This window comes from Lygodium microphyllum, chromosome 7 (assembly GCF_053477565.2).
Source record: "Lygodium microphyllum isolate KBCC chromosome 7, Lygodium_microphyllum_v1.1.10, whole genome shotgun sequence".
Lineage (NCBI taxonomy): Eukaryota > Viridiplantae > Streptophyta > Polypodiopsida > Schizaeales > Lygodiaceae > Lygodium > Lygodium microphyllum.
Window position 1 is genome coordinate 9608814 of NC_141141.1, and position 13124 is coordinate 9621937.

The 13124-nt window shown below is 36.3% G+C and overlaps 1 protein-coding gene across 1 annotated transcript in view; it reads left to right on the top strand.

Annotated features, from left to right (window-relative positions):
• Positions 1 to 319: 319 nt before the first annotated feature.
• LOC148033170 (uncharacterized) overlaps positions 320 to 13124 on the top strand; it is a 14618-nt gene continuing 1813 nt past the window's right edge. The window contains exon 1 of the mRNA XM_087682344.1: positions 320 to 389. Coding sequence (XP_087538470.1) covers positions 320 to 389 — 70 coding nt within the window. The remainder of the gene's footprint in view (positions 390 to 13124) is intronic.

Consider the following 13124-nt stretch of genomic DNA (forward strand, 5'->3'; position numbering starts at 1 on the left):
ATGTCATGTAAATTTGGTGGTGGGCAGTGTGTACTCTGCTATCATTATGTGCCTTGGATTCAAAGAGGAAGGGTTAACTTAGCTGATATTCATGAGACCTACAAAGAAGTATAAACAAGTGAAGATGGTGAATATGAACATCTAAATCTGCTTTTTGCTTGGTCCTTCCATAGTTGGTTGCCTTCATGACATGAAGTGGGTGGATGTATTACACACTTGGGATGTATCACACACTTGAAATTGGGGATGGGGGAAAGAAGCCATGGTGCAGTGTAACACGATTGAACTTTGTTGTCTTGTAAGTTGAGAGGGACAGGCCATGGCAACTCCAAATGTAAAGGAACTGGGGTCACAGCTCGTCGGTCTTGAAAGCCCCCTTGAAGGCACTCGTAGTTGCCTTTTGATGGATGACCGACAAAGTTGCACATGTTGAAAGGCGTTCAATGCTGAAGGTCAATCGGCAATTGGCCTCCCAAATATGCCACCTAGTAAGATTTTTAATAATCTCCTTGACGTCTTTTTGTGATGTAGTAGCTCTTATACATGGTAACTAGGTAGAGCGTCTAGGTCGATGGTTGCGTGACCAAATCTTGATGATGAAAATTGTGTCATGAATCTTTGCCTTGAAGAGGAGGTAATGTTCTTGACTAACTAATTGCTAGTTGAAAGCACCCCATATGACATCCAAGGTTGGCTCTACTTGATAGTATCGTACTAGTTCCCCTCCAACTAATTGTGTAGCGTCACAAGATCATATACAATGCTCCCATAGGCTTCTCTAGAAAATATGAAAGGTTTTGTGATGTTATGTGCTTTGCCCGGTGTCTTTGATGTGAGGGGATCTAGTCCACTTTGTCTTGCATCAAGATGTGTTTGTCAATAAGTGCTTTTTTGGGCAATTGAATTGTTTTTTTGAAATTGATGAGGGAGATTAGCTTCACTTTCCCAGATCCTAGTTCAAGTCATCCAAGGCTTGATCCTCTTGCATCTTGGATATTTCACAAAGCTATGTATGGATTAAGTTGCCATTGACATCTTATTATTGGGATCCTTCTTCAAGGAGGTCAAATAAAGCTAAATCCATGTTGCCCTTTGTGTAGTGTTAGTTAGCCATTCTCATGCATGATGAATGTCTCTAGGGAAATCTTTGACTTTGCCTATTGCATGCATTGGGAATGCTCACTTTTGAAAATTGTATTGCCTCAATTGCACACAAACAATGGAAGGATTGCTCCTCCCATGGAATTGTTGCATTGATTTTTAGTTGTATGGTCCCTACACTCTTACATTGCCCATTGCTTAAAGTACCAAGTTCGCATCCTTGGAAATCTCTCTTTAGACTTTTAAAGAGGAGGTTGGTTTGGTCTCCTAGATAGCTTACACAAGATGCATGATCTCTCTATGTTGCAACCTACCATTAGGGGAGATTTGGACAAGTTTAGGCCTTGTAAGAAATTCAACCTTAGCATAGAGAGGTGATTAAAAGATAATTAAAAATGATAGCCAAGCTTCAAATTTCAATTTTTTTTCTAATATAAAAAATAGCAATCTTAAAGTTATCAATTAGCCCTAATTAAGAGTTTAGAGGTTAGCACTTTGAATTAAGTGCTTGATGTTTAAAATTTGATGGTTCATATCTAAATTGATTGGGATTGCTAGCATAGGTTTTTAAAATCAAAAGATGAGTCAAAAGACTATGAGGCCTTGAGTTGTGCTTGCCACATTACATTTCGAAACATCATACGTATACTCTTTATCATTTTTGGAAAGCAACTTTATAAACAACACAAAAAGGGATGGTTGGGGTCGAAATATCATCATAAATGGAGATGGATGGGATATGGATGGACAAGGATAGATGAGGTGGTAGTCAAAGAGGACAAATGGATGGAATGTATTCCATAAGCAAAGAGGAGGAAGAGTGTCCAAGTTGAAAAGCTATAAAACAATGTACTTACTTCACAATCAATCAAGTATCTTTCTTGCATACAATTTTATTAAGAGTGGATCTCTCTCATTCCCTCCATAATATCTTCAATTGGTATAATAGCCTTATCCTTGAGCTTATGAGATAGAGACATCCATAGTTGCGTGAAGAAGCTCAAGACAAGGAAGAAGGTGTTGCCTAAAGAAGCTCAAAGCTTGATGTTTTGACTCAAGGAAGGTATAAGGAAATATAATTTGTACTTGGTCATTATCATATTTGAAGGATTCTTGGTGGCTGCCATTGAAGCTTACAATCATTGAAAGGTGGTTTTTAGTCATTATGAACTTTCACTTCTCTTTATCTTGTGTTGCTTGCCAAGCAAGGGGTTAGCTTAAACCCTCAGCTTAAGGGGGATGTTTAAGGGGCATGGTTAAAGGATTTGCTTATCAAACAAACTTAAGGCTGCTTCCACCAAAAGTAGAGGGGTTATTTGTGTAACAGAGAGAGAGAGAGAGAGAGAGAGAGAGAGAGAGAGAGAGAGAGAGAGAGAGGAAAAAAAGAGAGAGGATAAACAAGAAATTCAAGGCTTAAATGAAATTATTATAGACTAACTAATCATGAAGACAATAATTATAGAAACAAAGGTAAATACCAATACACAATTTGTAGACGCTTTGGCCATTTCAAAAGGGAGTGCTACTCCAACTAAGCAAATTATGCAAACAAGCCTTCTCAAAATCATGATGTATCTAATGAATCCAACAATGTATCTCCATTTAATGGACACCTATTCTAAATCCTACAATTGTAATGCCCACTATTGGCATCGATGATGAAGCCAAGGGGATAAGTTCCCAAATCAATCCAAAGCTATTTGCTTACATCCTATTTTTGGTCACACCACGTATGAGTATGATAGGGGACTTAGGGGGTGGAATCTTATTTTGTAATCACATCCTTGATGATAGTGGCAATTGGTAATGACCAACCATGCATCAAGGGGGGGTTTATTAGCATATCTTATGTGTATGGAAACTAGGTCTAAGAGACGTGGATGGATAAGAATGGATGAGGTGGCAGTCAAAGAGGACATATACAAATGGATGAAATGCATCCCATAAGCAAAGAGAAGGGAGAGTGTCCAAGCTGAAATCTATAAAACAATGTACTTGCTTCACTATCAATCAAGCATCTCTCTTGCATACATTCTTACTATATGACTGGCTCTCTCTCATACCCTTCATAATGACTTCACTGGCCATGAAGAGCTTTAGAAGGTTATGGAGATAAGTTCAAGATCTTACTAAGAGTAATAGTGGTATAGAGAATGGAGTATGTGAGTTATTATTATTATTGAAATGTGTGTGTGTGTGTGTGTGGGGGGGGGGGGGGGGGGGCGGGGGGAGGGTATGGGGGCACGTGTTGTGTCGTGCGGAGGTGCCTACACAAAATGCTCAGAGCCCCCTTGCAAAGCCCACTTGATCAACTTGCCTGCCATTTGCCCGCTTGCCATCCGATCTATGTGCCCTCTCTCGACATGCGGTCCATTGTTGAGCCATGCACGTCCTCTCTCTTGGTTGTCTTGACTTGCGTGCACACTATCTCGACACACTCTCCCATGCATCTATAAAAATACGCTTAGGGATACTCGTTCATTTGCTTCCTCTGACATTTGACGTCTCTCTCTCTCTCTTCCCTTGATTACTTGTATTTTGAGGGAGGCAATGCTATTGAATTAGGGATAGAGTTCAATTAGAAATGTGTGTAGTTATGCTAAAAGTTTAATTTAAATAAACCTAACTTAGTAACGACGGAGATGAACTTAAAATATCCAAATCTTAAAGATTCCACCATCAAAACAAACCTTTTCCAAAGCTTGATATTGGGATAAAAACAAACAAATATTGATTGTACAAGTACATTATGAGAAGTCTCTCCTAAGAGATGGAGAGAAACCTCAATGCCTAAATTAGAATTCTAATCCTAATACCTTGCCCATTTACTATTAGGTAGTAAGCTAAGAGAATCCAATCCCATATATAAGACTTAGAGAGAAAAATAGTTATCTGTAACTAGGTTGTTTGTATTATTGGGATAGCCCTTCATTTTTACACTACTCTTTGGAGTGGGTGCCTCTACGACTTTAGTAATAGTGAGCTTGCAGAAGATCTCAACATGCGTCGACACGAATGTGACACTATCTACCCTCTATTTTAGATTTGTTAGGGGTTTGATTGTCTTGGTAGACTACATGAGAATTTATACTCTCTCTCTCTCCCCCCCCGCCCCCCCCTCCCCCCCCCTCCCCGCCCCCGCCCCCCCCCCCCCCCCCCCCCCCCCCCCCCGCCCCCCGCCCCCCGCCTCTAATGCTCCATATCTCAATCATGGTGATGCACATATATGTAATGATTCTCTATGTAAATCATGTAATATATATTTTTTATAATTTCTTAACTTTTGAGATTAATTTGTGTATGCCTTAATGTTTACTCATGCATTTTGTGTAATATGGAATGTGCTAAGGCTTTTGGTGCAAGATAGAATGTGTTTGTACTTGATGTTGGTACAATGCACTCCTAATGTGCGCAAAGTGAAAGAGATTGGAAGGAAGAAGTCAATTTGCATGTTAGAGGATATGATAATACTGTTGGACCCTTAAGGATCATTCATCACTCAAGTGCGATTGAGAAGTAAGTGAATACATCATTTAAGGATCAAGAGCGTCAATCTCTCTCAATAAAGATGTTGGTGATCGTCTACAAATGATTGAGAGAATATTGGAAGATAAATATAAAGGGAATCCAATGGATGGAGTAATTATACATATTCAATTAGAAGCAATAAAGGGTTCTATAGGAGAGATATTGAAACATATTCAAAAGCACTGGCCACGAGGAGCTTTACAAAGTCATGAAGATAATTTGAAGATCTTACTAAGAGTATTGGTAGTATAGAGAATGAACTATGTGAGTCAAGTGCACACAAGAATGATAGCTTGGTTGCATTAGAGAACATTGCCCTTGATGTGCAACTTGTGTCTTAAAATTTTAGCTCAATAGGTTTTTTGCAATGTGGAAGATGAATCACCACATAAACTCATCCTCAAATCCATAGTTTTCTTGGTAAATATAATATCTACAATACTTTTTTATGAGTCATAAGACAAAAAATTCCATTTTAACATATATTCTCTCTCTCTCTCTTACATATCATAAAATTGTTTTAAAATTCTTTTAACTCTCTCTCTCTCTCTCTCTCTCTCTCTCTCTCTCTCTCTCTCTCTCCCCCCTTGTAAAACATAAAAAACCAAAGATGTTTGCTATTATTCATGTTTAGATATATTGTTTGTATTATGTAGTATTTATATTTATGTTAAGTGAAATTATTATATATACACAAATTTGTTGTTCATTAAACTCGGCTTATCATCAATACATATTCACACCTCACTCACTTTATGTGTGTGTGTGTGTGCATGCACGCGTATGCACATGCATTGTTATTATTATAATACATAATAAACTAGAGATGTTGGCATTATTTATGTTGAGATATATTGTTATTATTGTTATCATATATTGCTTATGTTTTATATTTATTTCTATGTTTAAATTGGGTTTTACAATTTCTCTCTCATAATAATAAATTTTACTTTTTTTCTTGTATTTATGTTATATATATGTGTATTATATATTTATTACATATAATTATTTATTTCTTATATATAGTTATTGTTTCTTATACTTGGTTTACAATATTCGTACACGCACACACACACACACACACACACACACACACTCTCTCTCTCTCTCTCTCTCTCTCTCATTGTAATACATTTCACTTTTTAACTTTTATTTATGCGTATATGTGTGTGTTGTGTCTATTTTATATTATTACTTATTTTAATATATATTTTTAATTATTCCTTATACTTAGTTTATTATCAATAAATATTCACACACACACACACACACACACACTCTCTCTCTCTCTCTCTCTATATATATATATATATATATATATATATATATATATATATATATATATATATATATATATATATATATATATATATATATATATATATCTTTTTTACTTTATTTGTTTTATGTATATTAGATGTTATTTACTTATTTATAATAATGTTTATTCCAAAGTCAAATTGCCTAGGTCTCTTTCTATTAGGACGCTGTTGATTGTCTAAAGAGAATCGAGAAAATATTAGACAAGATAGATAAAGGGAGGATCATCTACAAGAGCTTAGTACAAGCAGTACGTATAGAGAATCGATTGTGTGAGTTTATTGTTTGTGATAAAGAGAACTTCCTTGCAAACAGAGTATTGCCCTTAATGTGCAAGCTACCTCTTTTAAAGTTGTCTTGATAGGTTTTCTCCAATGTTAACCCTAGTAGCAAATGTGACCATAAGTTGATCCTCAAATCCATTGTTTACTTTGCATACATGATCTCTTCAACACTTTTTTGATGGATGGTATTACACAAAAACTTCATTCTATTGCATTTGAAGAAATTTAAATAATAAAAATTGATGTGCTCTTTAACACGGCCATAAATATGCATTTTGATTTCACATTGTTCCTACATTACAAGAGAAATTTCAAATGTATTTGTATATTTAAAATTAATGTAAGTTTTTATATCAATTGTGCTAAAACCAATATCAATCTATTCTTTTCTATATCATTTTATCTTAGGTGGTCCCCAACGATGGTGCTCCTAGTACATTCTATGAGTAGAGATTGCATATTAGGTGTGCATTGTTATAGAGCTAAACATAGGCACACCCCAAGAGTTAGAGCACAATTACAACAATTACACCACCTTACAAGAAATAGATATGAATATAATGTGATGCGATGTCCAATTTAGACAACTAATAAACTTAATATCCAACAAGATGACAAATAGAAGCAATATAGATATTCGAATGCCAAGTGTGGCATGTTAGTAAGGAAATGTAAGTAGAAATAATGGATAAAGTGCATGTTGCCAAATGCTTCATGTTAATAGAGCTAAACATAGGTGAATGGCAAGGATGTGGTGTCATATAAGCCCCAAATGGATCTATAAACAAATTTGAGATCTATGAACAAGGTAATACAAATAGAAGCAATATAAATGTTTAGATGCCAAGTGTGCAAGAGGGTTCTACTCTCCATGAATTGCTGGCCTTTGAAATGTTAGCACCTATAAGTGGTTAGCAAGTTAATGCAAGTTTGAATAATACAGATATTGAGATGCTGGATGAGCATTATGGGAATGACCCTTATATGTCTCCTCTAGAAAATGGTGGATTTTGTTCAAATTTCCATGAAATACCATGTAGTTCGGAAGTTCATCCATTGACAACTATTTTGCTATTCCAATAATAAAATGTGCATATTATTGGTATGCTTATTGAGGTTTGTGAGCATTGCATGGCTGAGTTGTAGCGCTCTGAAAGAAAAATTTGTGCATTCTATTTCAACTAAAAAGCATTGTTGTAGAGGTGGAAAATTACTTCTACCACCTCTATAATAATTGCAACCTCTACATAGTTTATAGGATGGCTCTCATCCACAAAGTATAGAATTCAAACAAAACATATGCATATAATAGTGCTTTGGCTTTTATTTCAATAGATGTAAAATTTGATGAGCTTTTGCCTTAACATGTAAGTGGTTATACTTTTCAAGTTCATGCATCAAAATATCATCACACAAGTTCCTTGTTGCCAAATGAGAATGAACAACAAATGCCAAATTTGCGTAATTCTATATTTATAATATGAAACAAATCGTATGGGGGTTATGTCTAGGCTTTTGCCAAACTTATTTGAGGGGCTTCAATACATGATGGATCATCACAATGTTTATGCTCATGTATTTAAAGCAATGGGTGCAAACTTGCAAACCAATCCCTCTATGGAAATAAGAATGTTAATTTTCAAGAATCGGCCCACTTCTAGATAATACTTTATTTCCACTATAGTAATCATACCTAGACAAGGTGATGATGATACTCGTGAATATCACAATATTCAAGTTTGCACTTCTGGACGGTACTTTATTTCCACCATGGTAATCATACCTAGACAAGTGATGATGATACTCTTGAATATCACAATATTCAAGTTTGCACTCGATACGGCATTTGATTACTGTATTAACTTACATAAGGTACATATACCTCTGTTATATGTTATTCTCTTTCCAAATGGAGAGGATGGATGGCGAATTCAAGTTCCTTATAGATATGTGGATCCTCATTTAAATGCCAAAAATCTCACAGACAAAGATTATGTCAGTCAAATACAATATTATTCTTTTTAACTTCAAGTTCATGATGACACTAATGCATGTCTCTTATGTGGTGGTTGCTTGCTCTACTACAAACAATACATTGTTAATGCTTATTGTACTATTGTGAATTATAGATTAGCTTAATATTGCCATAATCAAGAGACTTTGTGAATTGAAATGTATTGGGGATTGGCTAATATGATAATCATTTTGCATGCAATATACTTATTCAAAGTAACCTTGCCATATTGTTAAAGGAGACAAATCTTATTTTGTGGGATGAAGGTCCAATGATGCATCATTATAATTTTGAAGTACTTGATAGAACTATAAAGGATATAATGTAGTGTGATAAGCCATTTGGCAATCGGGTTATTTTGCATGGTGGAGATTTTAGGTAGATACTACCTATCATGCCAAAAGGTACTTGTGAGGACATTGTTGGTATGACTCTGCTGTTCCAATATTGGCAATATAGCAACATTTTGAAACTTACATAGAATATGCGAGTGTCGATGAATGAGTTGCATGGTTAAAAGACATTAGGGATAGGAAAAGTTTGTCATGTAGTAATAACATGTTGCAAACTCCATTTGCAATGCTATCGGAGTGAGGGAGGGTCAACACAGAACTTGATTAACTTTGTCTATTGAGATGTGCGTTGCAAACATGATTATATGTCCTTTCTTAGTGAGCATGCCATTCTTGCACCTCAAAACAATGAGGTGGAGATTTTGAATAACCAACATTGTAGCTGATGCTAGGACAAGTTAAATAACACTTTAGTGTTGATTCCATCAATACTCCATATAAAATATCGAATATCTTATTTCCCCTGGACCTCTATGGTGGTATTCCTCTTTATATCTTGTTATTGAAAATAAATGGTCCAATAACATTGCTTAGGAATTTGAATTCTTCCAAAGATTTATGCAATGGTACTAGGCTTATATAAGGCATTTAACAACGAAGTCATCGAGGGAAAGATAATAATAGGCACCAATGTTGGAAAGAGAGTATTTATTATTCCAAGAATCACTTTCATCCCAACTACATTACAACACCCTTTCTCTATGAAATGTTTGCAATTCTTTGTTTGTTTAGCATTTGCAATAACAATTAATAAATCTCAAGGGCAAACATTATCATATTTGGGGTTGTATCTACTAAAAGTCCCTAGTCTTTACTCATGGACAACTCTATGTTGCATTCTCGAGGGTAAAGTCACCAAACAAAGTGAAAGTTTTGCTTCATGAGAAAGAGAATATAGTAAATGCTACCATCGATGTTGTGAACAAATAAGTTTTACAAGATGTACTATAGCCTTGTATTATAGATATAATCAATGCTACTATATTACACAAATAGACGATGATTACAATACATACCCCTTATGCACTAGGTAAATATCAAATAATCAGAGAAAATGGGAGTTTCAAGATTTATCGTGTTTTATAATTTTACATCAACTTCATCCAAATTCTATTGATTGCTCTACCAATACTAGAGCTTAGCATATCATCACACCAAGTAATACACACTCAATTTCTTGATTAATGATTTATTGTATAAAAGAGATTAAGAAAAAAACTATTTTTCCTAATATCCTTTCTCATTTTTAGGTGTGGTAAGCAATGTTGATAGACCATATGTTGCAACACAACTCGAGAGGAGTTCTAGCATAACTTCACCCTTATAGGTTATGCACTCTATATCAACTTTGAATAATTCAGTGAAGAGGAGGCTATATTTTTAATAATTGATTTAGGACAATGGATCTACCTTAAAACATACATACTTTTTCTTCATTCATATTTTCTTATGGTTGAGATACACAAAATTGTATTTTGCACTAATTTATTTATGGTACTTTAGTATCAATATATGTAGGGATATTGTTTACATATTCATATGCAATTATACGTGTAAGTAGATTTTATATGAGCAATGTGAACAATCTTATTGATTTCTTTTTATATACTAAAGTTAAGAAATTGCAAAAGTAATTGAAAGATTACCCAATTGAGCTATATTTTGGAAGAGGAAGTTGTTTTTTCAATAATGGCTATGGGTTAATGAATCTATCTTACTCAAGTACGTATAGTTTTTTTATTTATTCATATTTTTGTGTGGTAGAGATACACAAAATTGTATTATGCAAAACTAGTCTATTTATAATACTTTAGCATCACTATATGTAAGCTTGTAGGGATATTGCTTATATATTCATATATGAGTATATGTATGAGTTAAATTTTTTATACAATGAATTTGAATGGTATTTATAGAGCATGTTTATATGCGCGTGAGGCTATGTTATTGAACAAATCAATATTTTTACATAACACAAAAGCTTTGAGGTCTCTCTCAGTTGGTTTTAGGGTTCACCCCCATGAACCCTCTGGCCAAATGAGATGTGCATTAAGACATGAAGTGCCCTAACTATTACTGACATCATTGGTAAGAAAAGAAATGGCACCCAAAAAAGAACTTGAATAAACTTGTGAAGGTTGGCATGTTGGGGGTAAAGGTGTCTCTGTGCTTAGCTGCCCATGTATTACTACACTGATAGTACTCTAGTGAGTGCCCATCATTGTCACTTCATTCTTTATTCTTTCAATTACATTTGAATAAAGGGAAGACTGGTCACACATTGTGACTGTTGGAGTTCCCACGTTGTGTTTGTCTCTCTCTCTTGCTCTTGCTCCTTTCACCATAGCTCTTGCTCCCACTCGTGCTTCCACTTCTTTAGGGCTCACCTCCCTTCAACTTATACTAGAGCCTTCTTCTTCATGAGATCGAGCTTGGTCTGGCACACTCTCAACTTCCATTCGAATACCTACAATAGTCATCTCTTTGTTGGCAGCCATAGCCACTATGTTTGAGCTTCCTATCGATTGCATTCTTCTTGGGCACTCTTTGAGCCTTCTCAAGCAAGTTGAAGTAGCCCTCCATAGCCCTCACCCTACTGGTGCTTGTTGGTGTAGCATCACATTGTGTGAAACATGCCCTTTTTTTAGTAGCGGCTCACGTTTTTCACTCCTACAACATATCTTCTTCATTGGGCAGCTATATAAGCACTTATACACTTGGTTTTGATCCTTGGCATTGATCCTTCCACTCTTGGCATTTGATATTAGTACTAAGCTTCAATTTTTGACAATTATAATAGTCCATAGACTGTCATAAGGGCAACACTTATCTTTGGTGTCTACATCATTGCCATTGGTTGGATGATGCTTGGTTATGCCCGGTGATGCTTATATATTTGGGGATGCTATGTCATTGCTTGGAGTTGATTTTGGACTGATTTAACCACTTCATTTACTCTGTTTTTTTGGCTAAGGTTTGCTGGCTAGAAACACAAGGCAACACTCTATTTGATGCTTCTATGGTCAACTTTGTTGGTCTTATGATGCTCAATTATGCTAGGGTGATGTCTACATGTATGGGAATGCTATGCCCATGTTATGGTGGATTTGGAGCTGATTTTGGTACTGAAATAGTTTGGTTTGACAGTGTATTCACTGTTGTATATAGCTGGGTTGAACCTCTTTTAACAGGGATTTTATATATGAAAGGTTAGAAGGATCAAAGCTTGCTTGGAAGAGCTATGGTGAGAGAGCAAGAGCAAGAAAGAGAGAGAGACCAAATGGGAACTCCAACAGTCACAATGTGTGACCGGGCCTTCCTTTATTCAAATTCTCACTAAAAGAATAAAGAATAAAGTGACGGTGACAATCGCCTGCCACCTGCAGTGTGCAGTGGCGGGTACTGTCAATGTAGTAATACACGGGCGGCTTGGCAGAGGTGCCTTTACCCCCAACAACCTCCCACTTAAAGGCGAATCTACCCCAGTGAGGAGTGAAAAGAAAAAGAAAAGATAGTACAATGTACACATGTACAATAGGATGAGGAAAAACGTCACCTCATCCAATGCCCATCAATCTCCTAAGGAAGGCAAAGTGCTCAGTAGTGAGGCTTTTCGTGAGAAAATTTGTAGGATTTTAATCAGTGGAGATCTTGACAAGGTCAATAGACTTGTCCTCCACGAACCCACGTATGAAGTAATACCCCACCTCGATGTGTTTTGTCTTTGCATGGAAGGCCGAATTCTTGGCTAGTTGAATAGCACTCATAGAATCCGAATGCAGCGTAGGTATAGAATCAATCCCAAGGTCATGAACCAAACGGCCCAACCATATGGCCTCCTTGCAAGCCTTAGTGGATGCAACATACCCGGCTTCAGTGTTAGGGAAAGTTGTACACTTTTGAACCCTGGACATCCAAGAGATAGCACCTCCAACTGTAGCTCTGTGACTGCTTAAAGGCATCAAAATTATGATACCACTCCCTGGGTGCTTGCTTCAAACCATAAATACTTTTCTTCAACTTGCACACTAGGTGCTCTCTACGAGGTTCTACAAAGCCCTTAGGCTGCTCCATGTAAATCTCATCATGCAAATCCCCATGCAAGAATGCAGTCATGACATCCATTTGATACATGTCCAAGTCAAGCTGCGTGACTAAGGCTAAAACCAAGCGTAGGGTGGTCATCTTGACCATAGGAGAAAAAACTTCATCAAAGTCAACTCCATGCTCCTGTTTAAAACCCTTAGCAACAAGTCTTGCCTTATAAGCCGGCTTGGGGGTGCCCAGGGGTACTTTTCAGCTTGTACATCCATTTGCATGGCAAAGCCTTCTTGCCCTGAGGCAATGCAACCAAATCCCAAAACAATGGAGTAACCTCATCATTAAAGGTAATGCCCTGCAAAGTCAAGTTCTTGAGAATAGCATGGAATTGGCTCAAATGAGCAGATGTTGTCATATTCTCCTTCATGCGCAGGTCCATAAGCTGCTTTAGCCAATATATCTGACTTGCTGGACTTTTCTTGT